General features: G+C 62.9%; 1 protein-coding gene across 3 annotated transcripts; it reads right to left on the bottom strand.

Moving 5' to 3' along the window:
- Positions 1–4,183: 4,183 nt before the first annotated feature.
- Positions 4,184–19,752, bottom strand: CPNE7 (copine 7). 3 transcript variants are annotated; one of them, XM_043599922.1, is made up of 15 exons: positions 19,509–19,744; positions 17,441–17,623; positions 14,940–15,014; positions 14,718–14,792; positions 14,006–14,089; positions 13,245–13,334; positions 12,550–12,648; positions 12,125–12,211; positions 11,727–11,786; positions 10,667–10,800; positions 9,396–9,450; positions 8,833–8,884; positions 8,623–8,756; positions 5,546–5,782; positions 4,184–4,892 (listed from the first exon to the last, which is right to left on the bottom strand). In XM_043599922.1, exons 1-15 carry the CDS (start codon positions 19,680–19,682, stop codon positions 4,707–4,709), a joined length of 1,725 nt encoding a protein of 574 aa, XP_043455857.1. In that variant the 5' UTR covers positions 19,683–19,744; the 3' UTR covers positions 4,184–4,706. The 3 variants fall into 3 exon arrangements, with proteins under 3 accessions (XP_043455857.1, XP_043455858.1, XP_043455859.1); XM_043599923.1 differs by having other exon boundaries at positions 17,441–17,572; XM_043599924.1 differs by lacking the exon at positions 11,727–11,786 and having other exon boundaries at positions 19,509–19,752.
- Between the last annotated feature and the right edge of the window lie 5,264 nt (positions 19,753–25,016).

The following is a 25,016-nucleotide window of genomic DNA, read 5'->3' as shown; positions in this document are numbered from 1 at the left end:
TTATTTGATGCGAATGCTGAGTGCGTTAGGCCCTGTCACATGGATGATTGAAGTTTCTCTCTCACATTCAAGAAATTCAGCGGTGGTTGTTTTAGGACCGTGTCCAGGAACTGGGCCCTCCTGTCTTTTTAATCTTGGCGGTATGGCTTCTACTTCCAAGTTCACCTGTGGTGCAAGACGGCTGCTGACCTCCAGCCATTACATCTCTATCCAAGCCATGGGAGCTCAGGGAGGGGAGAAGCACACCCGCGTAGCGCATGCCTCTCTTCCTCACGCCATGAGCTAAAGTGTAGTCGGGGAGCCACAGCCAGCGCCAAGGGACGGGTGGTCTTTATCAGGACAACTGTGTGCCCTGCTGGCATCTGGGGCCTTGTCACCACAGGAGAGGAGAGGACGAGAATCGGGTGGCCCCGAGTATCTGTGTCCCATGGACCGGACACTCCCCTCGGTAGGCACGGCAGAGGAGGCAGCCTGCCTCAAGCGGCCTCCCACAGCCGCCCCTCGGCACATGGTCACGGCCGGCCTGTGTCACCTGGACGGAATGCCGAGCTCCTGTGTTCTTGCTGTTGGCACGCATCGTGCACGTAATAAATGTTTGCTGTTCCACCAGGGGGACGGCGGGAAAAAGAAATGCCCGAGGTGAGTAGGGCACCAGGGCTCCCGCGACCCACAGTGGCCGTCAGCCCGGCCGGCCCCACCCGGCTTCGGGACACAGAGAAAGAGTGGCCGTGTGAGGCCCGAGCGTGCGTGCTGCTGGGGGCTCAGAAAGACGCTTCGCTAAAGCAGCTGAGGACAGAGATGCCCCCCCCCCCCGCCCATGCACACGCTCACACACGAGCGAACGGCCGGGGACCGCGGCTCCGGCCCCTTAGAACCAGCGCCAAGGCCCCGCTCGGGACTCGCTCCACGGCCTCAGCTGTGCTTACTGAGCCAAGTGGCTTCACTTGTCTGAGCCTGGCCCCCTTCGGGGAAATGGCACTCACGAGAGGCGGCCACCTGGTGAGGACCCGGGCCAGTAGAATGTCCCCTTCCCGGGGGCCCCGTGGTAGTGGCAGGCCTTGACGGGAGGAAGCGGCCGGCCCCAGGCAAGGGCTCCAGGGGCTCCTGCCCAGGGCACGCGTCAGTGCAGTGGGAGGAGGGGCGGGGAACAAGGAAATCGGTGTCGCCCACGGCGCCCGGGTGCCACGTCTGGCAGCCGGCTGCCGCCCCCGCACCAATTACAAGCACTTACAGTCCCGGCCTGTGCTTCTCCTCAGCAGCGGAAGAAAGAACAGCCTTGATGCCCAGCTGCCCCTGTTCCCACCCCCTCCAGCCCACGGTTCTGAGACCCAGAGGGCGGGCCCTGGGGTGGGGGAGTCTGACCCGGAGTCCTTAGCCTCTGAGGCCCAGCCTGGGCTCTCTGGGGGAGGGGCAAGCTTATAATCAGAGAGATGGGCTTTGGCACAATCGTCCCCCAGAACAAGAGAGAGAAGCCCAGCTCCTGTGCAAAACTGCTGTTCGTTTACTGAACAGGCATTTTGCTCCGAGGCCTGTGCGCCACCCATCCGTCCTCACAAGCCCCACGTGAAGAGGGTGTGTCAGTTACCTGCTGCCGCGTAACAGATGATACCCAAACTTGGTGGCTTAGAACAACAACAAGCACGGATGCATTCAGACCATTTCTGCGGTTCCGGAACACGGGGGAGGATGGGCTGGGGGGTTCTGGCTCAGAGCCTGCCCTGTGGATGCAGTGGGGGTCTCAGCCAGGCTAGAGGAGCCCACGGCACACGGCCAGCCAATCGTGCGTGCTGTTGGCTGGGGCCTTGGTGCCACGGGGGCCGCTTGGGCTTCTTTGCAGCTTGGCAACTGGGTCCCAAGCACCGGTGTCTCAACTAAGCAAGGCAGCAGGATGTGGCATTTTCATGACCAAGCCTTAGAGGGTTACATGGGACCCCAAGGCTTCCCAGGTGCCAGGAGAAGGGATGCTCACCCCACCTCTCACTGGGAGGGGCTGCTAAGGAATTAGAGCCGTCACACTCCCGTGTGACAGATGACGAGGTAACTTGTCCAGGCATCCAGTCCGACTCGGGGCCAGTGCCCAAGCAGCTAACCACTCTGTCTGCAAATCCCAAGTCCTTCCTCTGACGAGGGGGCGGTTCCAAAAGTGTCCTGGAGGCAATTTCTGAAGGAAGCCTGGCCCGGGGTGGCTCCTGCCGTGGGGTCCCCGGCCCGTGCACACTTTCTGGTTCTGATGGCTGAGGAAACCCAGGCCTGTGCTGTTATGAGCCAAGAGCAAGGCGCTGGCGGGATTTCGGTCCACGTTCCCTCCCTGGAAGCCTGTCTGGATGGATCTCACATCCCTTGATGGAAGACGTGTGGAAAGACACAAATCCTGGAATTGCCTGGAGCTGGTGGGTCCTTAACCGTGACCCTGAGCAACTCACTTAACTGTTCTGGACCCTGCTTTTCTCGTCTGTGCGATGGGCGTATTTGCCATCTCTCTGGGCCGGAATCTTGGGGTGGAAACTCGATGGAAACCCAGCTCCAGCTGTCTCGGTAGAGAGGGAGCTCACAGCGCCACTTCTCTGGCCCACCCGTTTGTGTCGGCTTTGTCCCCAGGTAGGTCCAGCCCACGAGGTGGCAGAGTGGTCACCAGCTGTTCCTGGCTCCCATGCCACCAGCTCAGCCACTCAAGGAAAACCAAAGGTCAGCAAAAGTCCCAGGACCGAGTCCCATTAGCCGGCTCAGGCCGAGGAGGAGGTTGGGCTCTAACTGGTAAAAATCCCTGCATCCTGTCGGCTGATCTGGTGACCCCGTCCTGACCCTACCTCCTCCGACAGGTGCCCAGCTGAGCCTGCCCGCTGGCCAGGCCCCACGCCCACAGCCTCCTGCTTCCCTCCAGTCCAGGAGGGGATCCTCCATAGGCCTCCCACCCCCCCCACTGCCCGCCCCCAGCTGCTCCCTGCTTCCTGTTGGCCGGAGAAGAAAGGGCAGAGGGGAAGGGTGGAGGGTAGAGGCCGGGGCCTCACGCCGCCTCTCCCTCCCCACCTCACCTGTTCTGGGAGTGGCTACATGTCTGCTAAGGGATCAGCTGCAAGATGACACACTTCCTCCACTGCCCTGCCCACTGGCCCAGAGCCACTGCCCACCCCTGCTGCCTTGGGGCTGTGCGCAGACCCCCTCCACTTCTCCTTAGCTGGCTCTCTGTGCATTTTGTGCCCCCTGGGGTCGGAACCAACCAACTTCCCTTGGCCTCAGCCCTGAACCGTCTGAGGCTTTCTGCCACTAAAACAGTCCAGTCATAACAGGACTCGGTGGCTGGGTCAGGACACAGCTCACACACCCTCCCGTCTTGGGGCCCACAGCCTCCCCCGCCCTATGGCCCTGCTGTCTCCCAGTGTAGATGGAGGGGGCTGTTTCTCCGGTGTCCTCTCCATTCCCAAAGAGACCAACATCGTCCCTTCCGGAATTCAGCAGTAGCTAAGTTACCATGGCAAAGCCTATTATCTCTCCCTAACAGGAGATGAATCAGAAGCTAAAAATAGGTCTCCAGAGTGAGTGGGTGGATGGATGGATGGACAGATGGATGGACAGGTGGACGGATGGATTGGTAGATAAATGAGGGCGAGAAGGGTGGATGTGTGGGGGGATAGATAGATGGACGGATGGACAGGTGGATGGATGGATGGATGGAGGGATGGAGGGAGGGATGGATGGACAGACGGATGGATTGGTGGATAAATGGAGGGTGAGAAGGGTGGATGTGTGGGGGACAGGTAGATGGATGGACGGAGGGATGGAGAATGGGTGAGTGGGTAGGAGAGAATAGATTCAGGGTCAGGATAGTTTTGTTTTGTTTTTTTCCCCAGACAAGATATTCCAGGGGAAATCTCAATCAGAAGCCCACCCCCGGAGGGCCCGGAGGTTTTGACAGGTGGTGCTCCTTCTCTGACAGAGTGTGTAGCATGGAGCGCATAGTAGGTCCTTGTAAAGTTGAGTTGCAAGTTCAAGGCACCTGGGTTCCTGCCTGGCGGCCCCTCTCCACCTGGGCCTGGCTGATTCCAGGCAGTGGATCAGGGGGAGGGGCAGCACTGCCTCCCGGCATTCCCGAGCGGCTCGTCCGGGAAGGACCTCGAGAACCTGAGTCTAGAGACCCCCTGTCCCGGGGTGGGGGCTGGGAGGGGGCAGTAAAGGCACAAAGCACTTCGAGGACAAGATGACACTTTATTATGCCTAAGCCCCCACCTGCGGACCCCAAGGCCTGGGTGCTGAGCTGGGGGAAGCAACAGGGGAGGAAGGCAGGAAGAAAGAGGAATCTGACTGGTCAGGAGCTCTGGGGGCACCCCGGTCTCCCCCACAGCTGGGATGCAGGCTGCGGGCCCCTCCTCGTGAGAACCAGATGCGAAGCAGGAACCCCCCCCCCCCCCCAATCCATAAGCTTCCCTTCGCGTTGGGCTGAGCTGCTGGGGCCTCCTCCTGCTCTCTCAGGGAACCCTCCCCACCCCCTGACCCTACACCTGCCTGGCTGGGGCAGGGCCAGGCATGGGGGGCTACCACCCGCACCCCACACCTTCGGCTCCTGTTTCAGGGTTCCCCGGGCCTGGATTTGTTCATCCTTCAGCCTTGGGGGCCCCCAGAGGCTGGTCTGGGCAGCAGGGTCACAGGAGGGTAAGAGGTGGGCCTGGGGCGGGGTACAGGAGGGCTCTGGAACGTGGGGGGGGGAGGGCCTAAGGCACCCCAAGGGTGCTTGAGACAGAGACCGGCCGCACTCCTGGCTGCCCTGCCCTCTCGGGGCCAGCGTCGTGGGTGTGGGTGCCGAGGCCTCTGGGAGGCAGCTCCCTGTAGCTGAAGTATTCCACCACCTGCCTGGGCACCTCAGCCAGCACGCACTTGGCCAGAGCCGCCGGGGACGCCTTCAGAGCGGGGACAACGTGGTTACGTCACAGCTGGGGGCCCTCCAGACCCTCTTGCCCCCGAGCTGCTCAAACCCCAGCGTCACCCTCTAGCAGTGGTGGAATCTGTCCCAGCGGCCGACCAGTAAGTCGCCTGGTGGCCAGGCGAGCCTTTGTGACACCCGGAGTGTGAGGTTGCCCTGCGCACAGTGCTGGCATGGGGTGACCTCGGACGGGCTCCGGGCACCGTCCTGAGTGGGGCCCCTGCGCCCCCAGGGCCCTGCCACCCTTCCAGGCACACAGTCAGAAGCAGGAAGGAGGTGGGTTGTACCCATCCCCCGTCCCGTAAAGCCCCGTGAGTGTGTCCACTGGCCATGAACTTCCTTCGTGTGTCTGTCTCACAAAGGGTCTGAAAGTGCTAGAAACTGTGTGGTGCCCTCCCGGGAGCCCACCGTGCCGCCCTCTCTCGTATGTGTAGGCTTGATGTTTTCAAAATAGGAAGGTTTCTAGCTGCTCAAAAGTGGCCGAAATCCTGCTCACGACAGGAGCAGGGGAGCGGCCTGGGAGCCTGGCAGCTCCCCGGAAGGCAGGCCTATGACCCCCACCCCTGGAAGGCAGGCCTGTGACCCCCACCCCCCGGAAGGCAGGCCTGTGACGCCCCCACCAGCACTCACGCTCTTGAGCTCCCGGAAGGGAACAAACTGCACGATGTCGCGGAGCGCCGGCTCGCCCCTCGGGGAGCGCAGGATGCCCTCGTCCCCGTCCAGAGTCTGCATATCCGTGAAGTCAGCGTTGCCCACCCCCACGATGATGATGGACATGGGCAGGTGGGAGGCGCGCACGATGGCCTCCCGGGCATCCGCCATGTCGGTCACCACTCCGTCAGTCAGGACCAGCAGGATGTAGTATTGCTGGGGACGCAGGGACAGAGTGGGCACGGGCCACCCCCCACCCCTTCCTCAGGCCCTTGGGGGTTGCCTGGGGGCCCTTCAGGGCCAGGTGTCCCCCCCCCCCCTCCGGGGCAACCCCATGTCCCCCAGCCAGCTCTCCCCTCCCCCAGCCACCCGGAAGCCACTGCAGGCATGCCTCGCTGCTGGTTTTCAGGCTTTTCGGAGATTGTTGTTTGCGAAAAGGCGATAATCACAGTCACAATACAACTTGAGCTCATGCCCCCCTCTGTGCCCGATGCTTCTCATCTCCCAGCCCCCCCTCCCCCGGCCTCAGCCTCTTACAGATGGAGGGGCTGAGCTGGTGGAGCCTGGGTCCGAACCCAAGCCTGAGGCCGGAGAAGGAGCGACCTGATGGGGCCTCCTACACCCTGTAGGTGGCCCGGGGCCCAAGGAACAATTGAGAAAGGACAACTCTGGTACAGCTGGGCCCCGTGCCCTGGGCGCATCTGCACAGACGGACCGGGTCTTGTTTCAAATAAAAGTCCATTTCCATTGTTAAAAAAACAAAACAAACAAAACAGAACTACTAAAAATCCGGACAAGAGAAAACATAAAGGAGAAGAAAGAACCACCCGGCCCAGTGGGCGCTGGCCCTACACCACCACTTGAGGGAAGGACCAAGGGCAATCCCACGGGGGGCCCCTGCCACCCAATCCCCGCTCCCCCTCTGAGCCCCAGACCCGTGGGACGAGTGGCCTTGTACTTGGCAGTCTCCCGGCAGGACCCAGCCCAGCCCTCAGCCCCACATAGGCGGCCCCTCCTCGGCAAAGCCCCCACGCCCTCCTCCTGCCCCCCAGCCTCGGTCCAGGGCCCCCTAAGACCTCACAGCCCCGAGCTTTGCCAGCTACTCAAACGCTGAGCTCCGTCACCCCCCACCAGAACGGCAGATTTGCTCTGAGGCCCCCGAACTCGGGGCCTCCCAGGGCTGGGCAGTGGGTGGCTGTGGCCCGGCCCCAGGAGGCTGTATCTGCCTTGGAAAGAAGGGACCCTGCTTTCCCTCAGGACGGAAAGAGAGGAGAAAATCGGGTGGTCCCAGGTCACACCTAGCGCCTACGCACAGTATCAGCGCTGCTCTGAGAGGGGGTCTAACAGCCCACAAAACCCCGTGAAGCATCTCGGTTAAGATGCAGGCTCTGACAGAGGGGAGAAGCAGACGTGAGTGCCTCCTGGGGACATTCCTGTCACCTCGGGGGAAGTCTGAGTCCTGTTCACGGGAATCAGACGACAAGAATGTGGTGAATGCCACCAAGGGACACGGTCAGCAGAGTCCAGACCAGGAGACCCTACGGGACACACAAGCTGGCTGCGCAGTACGGGAAGCTGGTGATGGGCAGAGTGGGGAGGGGAGGGGTCCACCAATCACACAAGGGGCCGTTTTAACCCTGCTCTGCCTGTGAAAACCACCAGGACGTGAATTATCCAGCTGGACGTGCATATACCACCCAGGTATTTCATCCTAGGGGACCAACCTTGTCTTTCAGGGGAGACAGTGCATTGTAGCTATGTTTTATCTCTCTCTTGGGCATTCATAGCGATATTTGCAGACGAAGCTATGTATCTAGGACTTGCTTCAAACTAATATGGGAAGATGCCTGCTATCCTTGATTCCGGCCTGGATCCTGTGCCAGAAACGTAGTGCTAGGGAATTATAATCGGGGAAGTTAATGAAATGGGAACATATCCCATAGATTAGATAAAAGTGCAGTAGCTAAGTTACATTTCCTGAAATTGATATTTGTGCTACGATTATGTAAGAGGATACAGGGACAGTAGAAAATACACACCAAAACACTAAGAGGTAACCGGGCAAGAGGCTGCAGACTGTGGCTTCTGGGGGCTCTGTGCCTGGGAGAGAAAGTGTAAACTGTGGGGCTTCCCCAACACAGGATGAGAGACAGTCTAGCCGGAGTCTGGACAAGGGCAAGTCACGTGGTCAGGGTAAGGCTGAGGAACAACGCAGGTCAGGAGACAGGGACACCGGGCAGATCCGGAGACCACAGGCAAATGTGGACACATGGGGAAAGGCGTGCCATGGGAGGGGGCCTGTTTCAATGCCTTGGGCTTGGAAGCCGAGCTGCGGTTGTGCACAGAATGTCCCTGCTGCTGGGGGCGGAGGCACCAGGAGGCCAGCAGCCAACTCTCAAATGGTTTGGAAAGAAAACAATAGTAGCATACACACATGGAGAGAGAGAGGGAAGGGGGAACCAGGTGGGAGGAAGGTGGGAGGGAAATGGAGGAAGGAAGAGGGGGGAGAGAAGGAGGGGGAGGGAGGGAAGGAGGGGGAGGGAAGAAGGGGAGGGAGGGAAGGGGGGAGAGAAGGAGGGGGAAGGAGGGAAGGGGGAGAGAGAAGGAGGGGGAAGGAGGGAAGAAGGGGGAGGGGAGGAAGGGGGGAGAGGAGGAGAGAAGGAGGGGGAGAGAAGAAGGGGAGGGAGGGAAGGGGGGAGAGAAGGAGGGGGAAGGAGGGAAGGGGGAGAGAGAAGGAGGGGAGGGAGGGAAGAGGGGGGAGAGGAGGGGGAGGGAAGAAGGGGAGGGAGGGAAGGGGGGAGAGAAGGAGGGGGAGGGAGGGAAGGGGGAGAGAGAAGGAGGGGGAAGGAGGGAAGAAGGGGGAGGGGAGGAAGGGGGGAGAGGAGGAGAGAAGGAGGGGGAGAGAAGAAGGGGAGGGAGGGAAGGGGGGAGAGAAGGAGGGGAGGGAGGGAAGGGGGGGGAAGAGGGAAGACCATCCCCTGGCCCCAGGCCCCCCACGGCACACACCCCTTCTAAAACACCCAGGCCCCAGCGCACCACCTGCCCCAGGTACCTACGGAGGCCTCCCCAGTGCTCTCCTCGGCCGCTGCCATGCGGGCCACCTTGGAGATGACAGGGGCCACGTTGGTGGGGCCGTAGAGCTGGACCCTGGGCAGGCAGTTCCGATAGGCCTCCACCACGCCCTGGATCCCTACAGGGGAAGGAGGGTGAGTCCGGCCCGGTGCACGCCGCACCCCCCCCCCCCAGGCCTGCCTCGTGCCCTTTACCTTCACACTCATCGTCCTCAGGGTTGAAGTTGATGGCAAAGTCATGGGACACCTGGGTGGGCACACAGGGACTGTCAGCTGGGTGACCCCTCAGGACCCCCACACCCCCGCCTACGGGGGGCGGTAGGTTTGCAGCCCCCGGGACCAGCATGTGGAAAGAGTCTCGCGGAGGGAGTACCCCGGGTCAGAGGGCAGACAGGAGGCCCCAGGCTTCGAGTTGCATTGACCAAGAAGTCCCTCCCGCCACGTTTTCGGGCTTAAGCCAGGTGAACTGCTATTTGCGGCTGAAGATTCCAGACTCATTCCCCTTCTCCTGACAGAGACACGGAGTTTGTGTTCCGTTCTCCAGAGGTCACTAGTGCTGGGTGACCAAGGTCAGCCTCTCTGGCCGCAAGCGCAGGGTCTCCGCAATCTGCCCACTGTCACTCAGGAGTCGGTTCCCAGCAGTGAGAGGCAGAGGCAGCAGTGACCCAGGACAGCCTGTGCTGGGGAGAAGCAGCAGGGCCCTGGGGGCCCCCCGGCAGAGGCAAGGGGGTGCGGTCCCGGTCCCCAGGCTCCCCTACCTCATACTTGGGAGGGATCCGTGCTCCAAACCCCAGAGCAGAAAATCTCTTGTCACTGGAAAAGAAGCAATGGTCTCACACGGGGCCCCTGACTTCCCTGAGGGCGGGGCGGGGGTGCTTTGGGGAGACATTCACCAGAACCAGGACAGCCAGGCTCTGATCCACCCCTGGGTGACCAGGCCCAGGCTGACACTTTCCCGAGGGGCTGGCTCTGCTCCGAGCCGCATGGGGGAAACTGAGGCACTGAGCAGCGAAGACACCCAGGCAGGGGTGGAGCCGTCTCCTCCGTCTCTGTCTTTGCTCTGGGAGCAGCAGGTACCTCCTGGGGAGGCAACCAGACCCTGGGAAGCGTTGGCCTCCTGACTTGGGACCTCCGCTGTCTGCCACCCACCCCGACAGCCTTCTGTTCATCCATGGCCTCAGTTTATTGGTCTGTAAAGTGGGACACAGATCCCCTGTGTGTGTGTGTGTGTGTGTGTGTGTGTGGCCCACACACTGCCAGCCTCAGGCAGGTTCCTCTGGTCAGTGTAGAGTCATGATGACCCTCCGGGCCCAAGTCTGCGCTGGAGTCCAGGGAGGCAGGGAGGCGAGGGGCAAGTGGGGGGTAGGGGCCGCACCTGTCATCGTCCTGGGCACAGGGTGATGGGGGGGCAGGGCGGTACCTGTCATAGTCCTGGGGACAGGGTGAGTGGGGGGTGATCCACACCTGTCATCGTCCTGGGGACAGGGCTAGTGGAGGGTCAGGGACCACACCTGCCATAGTCCTGGGGACAGGGCCAGTGGGGGCAGGGCCACACCTGTCATCGTCCTAGGGCCAGGGCAGTGGGGCCAGGGCCGCACCTGTTATCATCCTGGGCACAAGGCCAGTGGGGAGGGGACAGGGACCACACCTGTCATCGTCCTGGGAACAGGGCAGTAAGGGCAGGGCTTCACCTGTCATTATCCTGGGGACAGGACAGTGGGGGTGGGGCCACACCTGTCATCACCCTGGGGACAGGGCAGTAGGGGCAGGGCTGCACCTGTCATAGTCCTGGGGACAGGGCCAGTAGGGAGGGGGGGGAACAGGGACCACACCTGTCATAGTCCTGGGGACAAGGCCAGTGGTGGGGGGGGGACAGGGACCACACCTGTCATAATCCTGGGGACGGGACAGTGGGTGTGGGGCCACACCTGTCATCATCCTGGGGACAAGGCAGTAGGGGCAGGGCCGCACCTGTCATAGTCCTGGGAACAAGGCCAGTGGCGGGGGGGGGGGGGGACAGGGACCGCACCTGTCATAGTCCTGGCAGATCTCTCCCACGGCCACCAGGGCCTGCAGGTACTCATTGGGCTGGAAAGGGTTGATATAGTGCAGAGAGCAGCTGTTCCGCGGGTCACCGTTGGAGGCTGTGAAATCGATGGCCACCTGCAGAGACCCGGGCTCATGAGCCGGGGGCCCCTCTCCCACCTGGGTGGGACTAGGCACCCAGAGCCCCCATCTGACAGGCAGGGGGAAGAAGGCGTGGGGAGCTTCCTGGTGAGGGGTGCAAACTAGAGCAGTTCCCGGGGCCCGTCGGAGGAGACTCCTGAGGTGACAGTCCCCGGGCCGGGCTCTGTGCTGGGGCAAAGGGCACCCTGGGGAGAGTGGGCACTGGCGCTGAGCAGCAAGCCCGGACCCTGCCAACCCCGTCTACGCAGATCCCCAGGCAGCAAGAAGCACCACGCGGGTGATACCGGCCCACGGCCCAGGGCGTGGTCACACAGAGCCCCGAGCACCTGCAGCCAAGTGCCCTGGGCGCGGGGCGGGCTGCTGGCAAGGGACCCATGCCTGACCAGGCGCATCTCTTCTCTGCTGCCGCTCTGCCTGGGCAGGGACTGCGAGTTCAAGCCCCGGGCTGGGGTCCCCACGCGGCCCCGCCGGGACGCTTCCCTCAGGCCAATCTGGCTGCCGCTGGGTGGCAAGACCCGGACCCGTGCAGCCACGAGCGAGCGGTGAGGCGGCACAGAGGCACGGACGCCGGGCTCTCCCGCCCCACTGACACCCACAGCTCCGGACCAGAGCCACCGCCGTTGGGTCTCGTGGCTTCTGGCGCTGTCCCCGGCCGCCACAGGTGCCACTGCATTCTTGCCACACACGTCTTCCTGTCACTGCTCTCGTGGAGGGTGACCCCGGGCAGCTCCTGGGACCCAACTGCCCACTTCATCCGCACGGGAAGGGCCCCGAGCCCGGTCAGGGGCCTCACTGTACCCACTTCTGCACATCCGCCCCGGGCCCCGGGCCAGGCTCCGAGTTACATCCAGGGTGGGCAGGGCGCCCGGGCTCTGCTGGTGTGGAGGGGCCCGTGCACTCACGGTGAAGTGAATCTGACAGCCGCCCATGATGTAGTCCAGGAAAGAGTGAACCCTGTAGGACTTCCAGGCAGGGAGGTCGGCAGGGCCCGCCCAGGACGCCCCACACCCTGAAACTGAGGCCGGAGCCCTGGGGACCTGCCCTTCTCCCCCAGCTCTCTGCCTGGGGCAGCCCCCCCCGCCCCATTCCCCTCCTCTGTCTCCCCTTCCCGTCCATCCCTCCCACTTCCCTCCCGCACGTACTGGGGACCATCAGACCCCTGGCGTCCATCTGACAACGGGGAGATCTGCAGGGAGGGGTGTGCCTGTACCCCGTTGCCTCTCTGTCGAGTTTAGGCGGGAGCCAGCCCCCTCCCCACTGTGGGTGAGTGGGGCGTCTGCGGGCAGGGGCCGCAGCTCACCTTCAGGTCTGCCAGGATGACCACCCCAGAGTTCTTGTAATTACGCCTCTTCTGCCTGTACTTGGCGTTCACGCAGTCCCACTGGGCCTGGGGCACGGGGAGAGACAGAGACCCCCACCCCAGAGCGCCAGTGCCCAAACCCCGCTCCAAGGGGGCAGCGAGGCCTCAAAACCCCAGCCCTGACAGCATTTTTCCGCCCGTAACACAGTGACTGTCGTCCCTACTCTGGCCACCCGGCAGGCGTGGTCCTCGATCTCGGGGGTTTGCCGACAATAGCAATTTCTGGGGCCGACTCAGCTCAGGCTGGTGCCCTACCTGCTTCTTGAGGCTCCTCCCAGCGACCCCTTAGCCAGATGCGGCAGGGCCCCGCTTTCACCCTGTTTCCACCCTGTTTGGGGGGCGGACAGGGAGGGGCCCCAGCTCACCTGGTCCTCCCCAAAGGCTTTCTGCATTTCCTCAAAGGTGGTGGAGAATTCCCCGATGAAGTCGTGCTTTCCGCGGGAGTCGTGATCCCAGACGAGGCACTGGGGAGCCCAGGCCCCTCAGGCCACCGGCCCCTCTGGGCCCCCCACCTGGAGGTCTCCATTCCCCTGCAGCCAGGCCAGCCCCCTGCCACCCCCCACCTGCCACCCCCCCACCCCCCCACCCCCCCTGCCACCCCCCCCACCACCCCCCACCTGCCACCCCCCCTGCCACCCCCCTGCCACCCCCTTCCTGCCACCCCCCCTGTCACCCCCCACCTGCCACCCCCCCTGCCACCCCCCACCTGCCACCCCCCCTGCCACCCCCCCTGCCACCCCCTTCCTGCCACCCCCCTGCCACCCCCCCTGCCACCCCCCCTGCCACCCCCCCTGCCACCCCCCACCTGCCACCCCCCCTGCCACCCCCCCTGCCACCCCCTTCCTGCCACCCCCCCGCCACCCCCCCTGCCACCCCCTTCCTGCCACCCCCCCTGCCACCCCCCACCTGCCACCCCCCCTGCCACCCCCCACCTGCCACCCCCCCTGCCACCCCCCACCTGCCACCCCCCCTGCCACCCCCCACCTGCCACCCCCCCTGCCACCCCCCACCTGCCACCCCCCCGCCACCCCCCACCTGCCACCCCCCCTGCCACCCCCACCTTCAGAGGCCGCGTCTCCTCACAGCTGCAGAGGGTGTTCAGTGACACCTTGAAAGGCTCCCACACGGGGCTGAGGTTGTCCTTCACCACCTGTGGGCCGGGGGTGGGGGGGCCGGCTCAGGTTCCAGGCAGGACTGGGGCCCAGGACCCCTGTGGTTCTGAACCCGGTCCTTCAGGAACCACCTTCGTAACTTGTGCCACATTCCTGGACCCCCTGGACCCCCAGCTTTTTCTTTAAATAGCCTCTTTTTTTTACTCAAATTAATTTATCTCACAAGCAAATGTTCTTGGGGCACCTGGTGGCTTAGTTTGTTGAGCGCCTGACTCTTGGTTTTGGCTCAGGTCACGGTCTTGACATGGAGCCCTTGTCGGGCTCGATGCTGACAGCTCAGAGCCTGCTTGGGATTCTCTCTCCCTCCCTCTGCCTCTCCCCTGCTTGCACGTGCACACGCGCTCTCTCTCTCAAAATAAATATGCTTAAAAAAAAAAAGGAAGTGCTCTCTCACTGCTGTAACTAAAATGCCATCTCACCTGTAGGCGGGGACAACAAAACACAGTTGTGAATTCTAGTGGCAGACGGCCTGGCCTGCTGGCTCCCTGATGCAAGGAGCTGGGTGCTGGGGGTGAAGGCCCCCGCAGCCGTCGGGGTGCTGGGAGGACCCGGGGTCGGGGGGAGACGGGCTGGCTTCTGCCCCTCTCTTCTCATTCCCGTCCCCAAAGTTCTGCAGGGGATGTCAAGGTGCAGGGCAGGGAGCCCTCACCTCGGTCCGGTACACCAGCTGCTCACTCCCATCGTCATTGACCCGGTATAGCTCCAGGAAGGGGTCTGACTTGCTGAAGAGGTCCTGGAGGAGGGGCAGAGGCTGCGCTTAGTCCTGGAGGGGGGACAGAGGCTGCACCCCTGGAGCCTCTATCTCCTTAGCTAGGAAATGAGGGCATGACCCTTCCCAAGAGCCTCTCAGAATGATCCAACGCCTTGTCCTCCCCTCTAGAGCCTTCGCTGGCCCCCCAGCAGCTTTGTTGTAACTCCCGGGCCCGGGCCCAGCCTCCCTCCAGCCACGTGTGCACACCCCCAGCTGGCACCCCCACTGCCCCTGCTCCTCCCCCCCAGGGGACGGCCTCTACCAGCTGAGACCCTGCTCTGGGCCCCCACCCTGTGTGAGCACCCGACGGAGCCAAGCTCACGGCCAGTTCTTCCACTGTCCGGATGGTGACCACCCTGAGCATGTGTCCCCGTCACTAAACAGGGGCCACGAGGGCCCCTGCCTCAGGAGGCATGAGCACTTACAGATGTGGCAGGAAGGGGCCCAGGGCACAGGAACAATGGTGACAGGGGTGGCCGGCCCCACGGGCTCCGCGTGCTCCTCACTCAGCAGCCCTGTGTCTGTGGCGTCAGCAGGGCAAAGCTGGGAGGGGGGGGCTCGTGGCGTCGGCGGTACGTGCCCTGGGCCCACGCGGGCAGCCTCCACTCACCTTGTCGTCCAGCTTCCTGGCCCGGAAGGACAGCTCCACGTAGCCATTGTTCCCGGAGATGTCCTCAGCTGTCACCTGGGAGGAAAGCCGTGGCTCTGAGCTCCACAGGCCCCCAGGGGGCCCGGGGCCTCGCCAGCTGCCTTCGGGGCAGGCCTCTGAGAGCCACGAGGAGAATGGGGTCTGCGGGGTGGAGGGGCTGGGCGGGAAGGCGGGCGGCCTCACCGTGATGGTGGACTTGCCGGCATTCCTGCCGAACCTGAGCAGCAGGGCACGGGTCACCTTCTTCTGGGCCACAATCTGGAAGTCAGAACAGCCAGGGAGGGGTCAGCTCCCGTCCCCCCCGGGCACGCCGACCCGGCCCTCAGTCTCCCTGGGCAGCCTAGCTCCTCCAAATCAACGCCCCAGGGCCCCACGCCCTCCCTTGAATCGCTCGGCCACCTGACATCCCTCGGTGTGGCCACCACCCCTCCACCCCGGACCTGGCCCTCGTGTCAGGAGGGGAGACAGGCTCAGTGAGGAGGCACCGCCTGGGGCCACAGCCCCACATGCTGGGCCAGGAACGCCCACCCAGCCCCAGCTCCCCAGCAGCTCAGAGAGGCTGTGTGGGGTGTCCCCGGTCCCTGCCCCAAGGGCAGCGAGGGGCTTCAAACAGCCCCCCGGCCAGCAGGGGGCCGAGCGGGTTCCTGGGCACCACGCTGGACTCCCGGCTGTGGATGTGGCAAAGGGTCGGGAGCAAGAGTGCGACCTGGCTCTCCACCACCCTGTGTGGCCTCCCCGTGGGCTCCCCCCTGCCCCTGCCCACCGGGGCCACCCCCTCCCCTTCACCTGGCCCTCATTTGGCTACAAGCCCCTAACTGGGGCCGAGAGTTGACACAGGGCAGCTGTATGCAGCCAGGGCACCTGCTCACCAGAGGGCAGCACTGAGGCAGTAGGCGCCCTGGTCTGTGGAAGAGCTCAAGGATGACAGCCCGCGCCCCCCCCCCCCCCCCCCCCCCCCCCCCCCCCCCCCCCCCCGGCCCCACGGCTGCCAAAGTGCCCAACGCAGAAACACGCGCTGTCGCCATGGTGACAGCACCCCCGATGCTCATCAGCGCTCACCTGGCCCCACCTGCGGCCAGCTCCCGGAGCGGGGGCGACCGTGCAAAGTGAGCTAAGTCCACACAGCACACGGCGTATTCCCAGCCACCCGTGCCTCGGCTCCTGCCTACCTAACGGCTTCCGAGCACACGGGAACATTGCCTGCGTGCCGGAAGGTCAAAACGGGCTAAGGGTGGGAAAGCTCTCCGCAAGGTGTGAAGGGAGGGAGGCCGTGTGGCCCCAGGTTCTCCCACTTACGGGCTGCACTGCTACGGGCTCTCCGATCAGGAGAAGTGGGAAAGCTGCTGTGTGAACCAGTGTATGGTCAATAAGCTCTTTCTTCTTGGTCCCCTCAAACACCCACCGAGGTGCCTGATGCTTGGAGGTTCGGACAGGGGTCAGGGGCTTGCTCAAGGTCATGCAACTGGGGTTCAGGGCCACCGTCCATACCCTTGACCACTGACTGCAGCTGCCCCGAGGGCCGTGCCGGCCTCGATGGGCCTTTTCACTGTCTACAGTTTACGAGTCGGTCCCGAGACGTGTGTGCTCACACATGTTTCTCTGTGTCCGTGCATGCATCCATACACGCGTCCGCGCACTCGTGCCCGTGTGTACATGCAGTCCGTGCATACGTGTCAAATCCCGCTCTGCTGCTGTGCAGTGATCCGTGCTGTCATCTATAAAATGGGATGACAGGGGGCCCACCCCAGACCAGCTCCGACGCAGACGGCCATGGGGATGAGTCATGCAGACATCACGCTGGGTGCAAGAAACCGGGCACAAATGAGAACACACTGTGTGATTCATGAACAGGAAGTTCTAGAACAGGCAAAACTAGCAGGGACGTGCTGGAGAGGAGGGGTCTGTAGGGCGATGTGAGCTGGCGACGGGCAGGAAGACAGGTGCCTAAACTCATCAACATCAACCCTTAAGGTCTCCGCGTTCTCCTGGATGGAAATCGCGCCTCCGTAAAAAGGAAGCATCTTCCATCACAGGCTGAGAGCGAAGCGTGTGGCCCGCAGCCCGGTGCCCAGGCTGTCTCAGTGGTGGCTGGCAAGCACTCTTGCCATGCGGCTAACGGAAACAGCTAGTGGACGGGACATCATCTGAGGACTGCAAACTGTCCCTCTGGCGACAGCAGCCCCCAGCGGGCCGGCCGGCCGGCCGCAGGGCGGAGTGGGGACACGTTGACGTCGCAGGGTGGAAGGGATCTCGTGCCACGGCAGCAAAGAAAGCGCAGAACAGTAATAGTGTACGTACTTTGTGTTAAAATATATACGTATATACACACAGAGAACAAATACCCCCTCACGTTCTCACGCGAGAGTGTGAACTCGCGGACAGGCGAGGGTGCGCGTCCCATGGCTTGCCTTTCACTCTTCCTGAATTTTGAATTGCATGAATGTGTTACCCAGCTCAAAACTACGTATTTTTAAAACTGATAAGGAATTTTTAAGGGAAGTCACTGTGGAGACGGGCAGAGCAGGATACTTGTCCCGGAGGGAGGGGGACCTCCCAGGAGCCTGGAGCACCGCTGTCCCCCCCCCCCCCACGCCCCGCCCCCAGCCCTCAGCATTAGCCCAGCTGCACTTTCCACGCTCCGGGATCTCTCTTGCCCTCCTCCCTCCTGAGGGGACGGGGCCCACCTGCCCCAAGGTGCACTCCATGCCCCCAAGGAAGTCATCGTCCTGATAGCCAAGGTCGCTGGGTCCCCGGGTGTCATAGACCTCAAAGCGCAGCTTCTGCACCTCCTCAAAGTAGTAGTCGAGCGTGAAGACCTTGGAGAACACAGGGTGCAGGCTGCTCCGGACCACTTCCGTTCTGTCCACCTGCAAGCAGCCAGTGTGGGGGCCCCACAGGAGTAGGTCCCCCCCCCCCCGCCCGCCTCTCCCTAGCGCCCTGTGCCCGGCGCTGGCCCGCAGCCTCCGCTCACCTGCCCTCAGTGCTCCTGAAGGACTCACTTCCAGGCCGTACCCTGGGAAGTCCCCCTCCCCCACCAACCTGCACTCTAATCCTCAGGACTCCAAACCCCACACGGCTTCTGGCCACCCCTGGGGGGGGGGCACCTCCCTCCCTGAAATAAAGCCCCCCCCCCCGTCCAGCCACAGGCTGCAGTCTCTGCATTTTCTCATGTCATGCCCACCACAGCCTGCTCCACCCCCGTCACAGATGGGGAAACTGAGGCTCGGAGAGGGGAAGGGTCCCGTGCAAAAGCAGTTCAATCAGGAACAGAGTTGGATCAGAATCCTGGGCTGGACAAACCCAAAATGGAGATCTCTCCCCAGCTGGGCAGGCAGGGAGACTGGGGTGGGGGGCAGAGACTCCCCCTGGGTGCCAAATCTCTCCTACATCTTGGGCCCCTCTCTGTCCCCAAAGCACAGCCCAGCCTGGGGAGGGTCCCTCCAGTGTCCACAAACTCCCACGCTTTCAGATGGGGGGCCTTTGTGGGCCATCCTTTCTCAGGGACATCCGCACCCAGTAGTGCCAAGGCCAAGAAACAAAGACTAACGGGAGGCTAGGGCACAGACACCCCTCGTCACAGATCCTCCCCAGTGTCCCCCCCCCCCCAAGACACTGGGCTGGGGCAGGCCCTTTGCCTCCAAGGTCGAAGACGGGCAGGGTTTTGCGGCCCCAGGAGGCTGGTGGTCCAGAGACCACAAGAGACCTGGTCACGGCATCGGGGGAGCAAAAAGCAGGTCCCCAGAAGCTGGCGCCTGGAGCCTCCAGCACTGTGTCCTCACAGGTGGGGGCCCCACGGGTCTGCCTCCACCACGTCCTGCCCGCTTCCCCGCCCAGGTCCTCCCCAGGGGGCGCGCTAGAGCACAGGGAGGCTTCAACCCCCAACCTCTCCAGCCCACAACCCGCCTTTCTTGGCCTTTCAAGGTGATGTACACACAGGAGTGGTGACTGAGACAGCGCTTTGCACAACGCACAGGGCCCTGAGCTGTTGCCACGACCTGCACACGGGGAGGGCTGGGCTGGGGGTGACTAGGGCCAGCAGGCTGGACAGGCACCCCAGTGACCCCTAGGACCAGAAGGTATCACAGGAAGAACTGGGTCTGTGGGGAGCACAAACCAGACCCCAGCTGTCCCAGCCCGGCCACGTGCACTGCGCTGGGTCACCCGGGGCTCGGCACTCATGCTGGAGTCCGCAGGACCCTACAGGAGAGCAGGCGACTGGCTGCCCTCCAGGTGGGCCAGAGATCAATCTCTGGCTCCCTAGTGCCCCAGCCTCGGTCAGCAGCTCCCACTAACCCCGCAGCCCTTGCCGGCCCTTGGTGCTCCCTGGTCTGCGGTCTGGGTGCCTCTGCCTGATGGGTGAGGACCTGGCAGATAAGTGTCCCTCCTGCGTGCCCCGCAGGCCGGGGGGACCCACGAGCCCAGGCCCACCCTACGTCATCACTCAGGCCACGCCACTCACTTCTGCAGCCCCCAGGCCCTTCTGTGCCCCTTAGGAAAGCCCCCTGCCAGCACCCTCCAGCCTGGGTGCCTCACTCTTGTCCCCAAGCCCCCCAAACGGGAACCTGCTCGCAACCGCACTGGGGTGCTCCCTCTCTCTACCTGGGGGTCCTCTCAGTCGCTTCCGGTCCAGCGCCCCCCAAGTGCCGGACACCCCCTCTCTAGACCCGGTCCCCTGCCCACCGCCTCCTGTCTCCGCGTCCGCAGCTCCAGGCCCCCAGTCGCCGCTGGGCTCGGCCCCGCCGGCGCCCCTACCTGCACCCACTGATTCTGGGACCGCAGCAGCAGCAGCACGCTGGGGTCGGACTTGGTGAGCGGGTCGCGGTCCAGCAGGTGGCGGCAGCTAAGCCGCAGCTCCACCCTGGAGGCGCGGGGCGCGGGCACCGCTCTGGGGGCCGCCGCCGCCCGGCGCTCCGAGCCGGCGCTCATCTCGCGGACCCGGCGCTCGGGGACCCGGCCGGGCGCACCGAGGGGCCGCCGCCTCGGGAATGATGGCCGGGCCAGGCGTGGCCGCGCTTCCCTGCACGCCCGCACACGTGGCTCCGGCGGCCGCCACCGCGCGGGGACGGCGGGAGGGGGGCTGGGGAAGGGGGACAGAGGAGGGGGCGGCGCAAGGGACGAAGCCTGGGGTGGGGGGGCCGGGCCGGCAGAGGATGGGGAGCCGTGGAGGGGCGGGGCGCGGGCGAGGAGGGCTCTGCGGGAGGCCAGACCCCGCCCTCAGTCCCGCAGCGGGGGTTGCCAGGGGTTCACCGGGTTCAAATTCTCGGGGTGGGGGTGGGGGGGGACCCGGCGGAAAGGTTTGGGGTCAGGGCAGGCAGCGCCCTCCCAGACCGTGCAGACCCTCTGGGGCGGGGGCACTCGGCTGCCCCAGGGCCGGGGAGGAGGGGTCCAGCGCTCCCCGCCTTCCTCCCCAGGAGCCCATGTCGAGGCCCCGCGGCATCTGGTGATGAATCGCTGCCATCAGCAAGCGTTTCCCGGGCACACGCTGTGTGCCAGGCACCCCCTGGGCTGGGGCTGGAAGTGAAAGAACAGGTCCCCACCTTCGTGGGACCTGTGGTCCAAGAGTGGGGAGCCTCTGCTGCCCTGGGGGTGTCGGGGCTGAGGGTCAGAATCTGACCGGGACAGTGCCTGGCGCCCTGCCATTTATCCGCTGCGGTCCTTTGCTGGGTGCCATGGGAGGGCCCCCCCACCCCGCCCCGCCCTGCTCTGGACCACCCGCAGCAGAAGGCCTGCAGAAGAGGTGTTAACAGCGGCAGAAACCACGTCCCAACCCATTCTCTTTGCCAATTTTTGCCTAAAAATAGGGCACAGATCTGGCCCAAAGCCATAGTGAGAGGGGGACAAGGAGAGGCTCTAAGGTGGACCGACAGGATGGGGTGGGGGGGGGGAGCGGGGACCCATGTCTGGCGTGCCTGGCTCTATGCCCTCAGGCTGATCAGGGCTCAGCCTTGGCCTCCTGGGCTGCAGAAGAAGATTCTGAGGCCAGAGGGCCTGCCAACGGCAAGACAGGGTCAGGCAGGAGAGGTCTTCCCGGCCCCTGTGCCTGGACGGCATCCTGGCACAGAGATGACGGGCCTGAGCCCCAGGCACACCTGGAAGCCAAACGCCATGTGCCGGTTGGCAAAAAAGGGAAATCCTTGCAGCTGGGGTAAGTGAGTTGGTCTCTGGCACAAGGGCCTACTTCCTGGGCACCTGGGGAAAGAGGCAAAGGGCAGTGAGACACGGAGAGGGATTTGAGGCCCGTCAGTGCCCCGTTCTGCCCCATCCAGCCTCCCCGTCACTCCTTCTCGGGAGCCGGCACAGGGCCAGACAGCTTTGGGATCCAGCTGTCAAGGGCTAGCCACTCTCCACTGTGAGTAGCCTGGCCACCCCCGGGCCTTCTGGCCCCTGCATCTTTCCCAGACCAGCTTCTCGGAGCCGAGGGGAGTCGTGTTGGGCCCACCAGCCACGCACGTGGGCTTTTGGTGGTGGCTCTTGGGCTCACAGGCCCCAGGCCTCCCAGAGCCCGCTCCTCCGTGACGCGGCCCCACGTGCACACTGGGCAAGGTCTCCTGGCCTCTCTGAACGTCCGTGGGACTAAGGGCCCGGGCTCAGGTGGGCACCCAGCACCACGCTGCCTGGCCCGGCCTCTCCTGCAAGGGCCCAGGGGCTTCCCTGCCGGGCTCCTCAGTCTGCCAGGACCCGGGGGACCTTCCCCTGAGGACCGGCTCCCCCAAGCTCAACTTCCATGCTTGACCTGTGCAGCTGACGGGCGGAGGCTGTCCCGTGTGGATGGCCGTGGACCCGCCACCCCGCTGCACACCTCCGCCCTCACTGCAGCGGTGTGGAAGTCAGCCCCATTCCACAGGTGAGGGCAGGGGGCACCGAAAGTTCGGCCACCCGCCCTGGGACACCTGAGTCGCCAGTGGGGGTGCAGGGCATCGGTCCTGACCGCGGTTCGGTTCTTCGCCATCACACACACATCACACGCACCACGGTAACAGGTGACACTTCCATCGAGGGGAGAGAGGAAAGACCATCAGAGTTGGGGAGTTGGAGCGTCTGAGGTCGAGAGATTTTAACGGACCCCCTGGGGTCTCCGGCCACAGCCTCACAGGACGTGGCTGTCTCCACGGGGTGACCCTGCGCCTCGGCTCCAGATGGCACTAATGGAAAAAAGCCACAGAAGAAGAAGCAGGTTTCCCGCAACCCTGGTCCGTGAGGCCTGGGCCAGTGTGGCCCTCCTGAGTTCCCAGGACACGCGGCGGTGGTGGGGCTCCCTCCTCACCCACCAGCCCACAAGAACCCTGGGGACAAGGGAGGGCCGGGAAGGCAGGGGCAGGGGGAGGGCCGGCAGCCAGACATGGGAAAGGAGACCCGCGTTCGTGTATTTCGTTGTTGTTGTACAGGAAATAAGAGTACATGTTCCACGTCGAAAACTTAGAGAGTGTGGAGAAGCACGTAGAACCAAGAATTCTAGCGCCCAGACATAAACACCTTTGTGATGTTTGCCCTTCCAGCCTTTTCCCCATGCAAGTCTGCATTTACTTTTCAAAAGTTGCCTCCAGCGTCCGAGCCCTTACCACATGGCTCATCAGACTGTCAGCGTGAGGGACCAGCCTGCCATGTCACGGTTGAGTCCCTGGGCCCAGGACTGTGCCCGGCACGTACCACGTGCTCAGTACGTTTGTTGAATGAGGTCTTTGTGCAAACTATTTCTGTTTGTAACTTGTTTCTTCTTTTATAAACGGTTTATGGCCTTCTTCCATGCCATGGACTGAATATTTATGCCCCTCCCCCGAATTCATGTGTTGACATCCTGACCCCCAATATGATGGTGTTAGGAGGGTGGGACCTTTGGTGGGGGGCCCCGGGTGGCTCAGTAGGTTAAGCGTCCAACTCTTGGTTTCGGCTCAGGTCACTATCTTGTGGTTTTGTGACTTCAAGCCCCGCAGCCCAGAGCCTGGGGCCTGCTGGAGGTTCTTTCCCTCTCTCTGCCCCTCCCCTGCTCACGCGGTCTCTTTCTCAAAATAAATAAACTTAAAAAAAGTTAAAAAAAAAAAAAAAAGGAGGTGGGAACTTTGGGAGGCCCTTGGGTCCGTAAGGGTGGAGCCTTATGAGTGGGGTTAGGGCCCTGAGAAAGGGACCCTCAGAGCCCCCTCGCCCTTCCGCCAACGTGAGGACAGACCAAGAAGGGGAGTCCCTCACCAGATACTGAGGCTGCCGGCACCTTGATCCTGGACTTTCAGCCTCCGGGACTGTGAAATCGATGTCTGTTGTTTAGAATTGCCCAGTCTGTGTTTTTTTTGGTTTCAGCAGCCCAAACAGACCGGCATTCTACCTCAATAAAAGTAGGCTACCGCAGGTTACCAGGGACCCAGTCTGGTCGCCGCCTGTTCTGTAAATAAGGTTCCACTGGAGCACGGCCTCGCCTGTCCGCTCACATTTTGCCTGGGGTTGAGTTTGCTCCAGAGCAGAGCTGAGGAGCTGTGGCCCAGAGAGCCTGACACGCTTAACTCCCTCTTCCTTGAGGGCAACGTTTGCCAAGCCCTGGCCTGCCTCCCTACTCCTGCTGCCTCACCCTGGCACCCGCTAACCCAGCTCCCGCCCAGCCAGGGGCTCGGGAGGGGTCACTGAGGGATCAGCCGATCAAACCAACCGTCCCTGAGGCATTTAACTAACTCCCATTTGGTTCTTTTTAAGTTTATTTATTTATTATTTTGAGAGAGAGAGAGCGAGCGAGCAGGGGAAGGGCAGAGAGAGAGGGAGACAGAGAATCCCAAGCAGGATCCGCTCTGTCAGCACAGAGCCCGACACGGGGCTCCAACTCCTGGGCCTGGAAATGATGACCTGAGCTGAAACCGACCGAGCTCCCCAGGCAGGCGCCCCCATTTGGTTCTTTTGATGCTTCCAAAGAATCCTGGCTTTGGACGACTGGCATTTCAGGCCACTGTGCTCTCCACCAGCCGACTCCAGCAGGCTTCCCTGAGCTCCTGGCCCTTGTCCCACAGCATTGAACTCGAGCAAGTTCCAGAACCACTCATGCCTCCAGGATCACCTGGAAAGTGGGACAAGAGCAGAGTCACCTCCAGGCTGTGTGTGAGAGGCGTGCTAGCTCTGGGCAAGTCCTTGCATGTATGCGCACCTGCTCCCCCACCCCCACCCCGCCCCCGCCCCCGGCCCCGCTCCTCATCAGGCGGAGGATGCGGGCCACCGCAGGCCACCGCCCCACAAGCCAAGAGGTTGTTTGGGAACACTTGTTGACTGTAGAAATCATAGGCAGGGGTGGGGTGGGGGATCAACAGGATTTCCAGAAAGGGAACAGGCTACATATGGCTGTCTGGGTTCTTCCTTTTATAAGCTGGTTGCAAACGTACTCTCTTCCTTTGTTTCTTTCCTCCTGAGAAATGCTATTTTATCTCAGAACATCTGCAACCTGTCTCGACTGGATTGTTTTCCTACAAGATCTGGCACTTGTCTTACTTTAGACATCAGACAGTCGCACCCAGAGGGCCCACCCGGCTGGGACAACACGCAATCTGTGGTCCTACAGCCATGTTGTCATGACAGCATCGGAGAGCCGGGACTGAGGCAGGGCTGATGGGACTTCCCTCCCTCACCCCACCCGCGGGGTGCACGCCCCACACAGACACAACACACATGGATCACACGGGCACACAATGGGCCGGGCACACGTACATGTCAAATGCACGCGTGTGTTCACTGACCATGCGCACACACGCATCAAATGCGTGCAGACGTGCACGTGACATGGACACACAGACATGCCTGAGCGCAAACACATTCAGACACAAGGAGCCCTGACAGGACCCTTCTCCTCCAAGGACACTGTGTCCCTTATCTTGGTGACTTCCCACATTCAGTCCCTGGCTGCCATCCCCTCCTGCCCCAAGCCCCTGCCATGCAGGTGGTATCGCCTGTTTTGTCAATGAGAAGACCACGGCTCAGAGTGGGTGATGCCTTGCCTGAGGTCACACAGCAGGGGCAGAGCTGGGATTCTAACGGGACCCCGCAACGCCACTCAGAACCTAGTACCTCGCCTTCCTTGGCCCATCCTGGCCCCCCAGTGTGTTTCAGAGGCTTTGCTGTTCCCTCACCCCCTGGGAGGTCACAGGCAACTGTGAGGATATAGAGCGCCTGCCAAGGCCAGGGCCACAGGCCAGAGGTGATCCAGAACCAGCTGTCCCTTCCTTGGGTTCCCCTGACCTAGAAGGCCTCCTGTGCTTGGGGCTTGCCCCGGGGACCCCAGTGGCCTGCTTCCCC

This window comes from Prionailurus bengalensis, chromosome E2 (genome assembly GCF_016509475.1).
Source record: "Prionailurus bengalensis isolate Pbe53 chromosome E2, Fcat_Pben_1.1_paternal_pri, whole genome shotgun sequence".
Lineage (NCBI taxonomy): Eukaryota > Metazoa > Chordata > Mammalia > Carnivora > Felidae > Prionailurus > Prionailurus bengalensis.
The sequence above is the reverse complement of the archived record's forward strand: the minus strand, read 5'-3'. Positions and strand labels throughout refer to the sequence as shown.

Coding starts and splice junctions, on each gene's coding strand:
- CPNE7 (XM_043599922.1), bottom strand. CDS start 19,682: ATGAGCGCCGGCTCGGAGCGCCGGGCGGCGGCGGCCCCCAGAGCGGTG. Junction 11,787..12,124: donor TCATCCTGGCAGACCTGAAG/GTGAGCTGCGGC, acceptor CCTGCCTGGAAG/TCCTACAGGGTTCACTCTTT. Junction 4,893..5,545: donor CCTTCCGGGAGCTCAAGAGC/GTGAGTGCTGGT, acceptor CCCGCTCTGAAG/GCGTCCCCGGCGGCTCTGGC.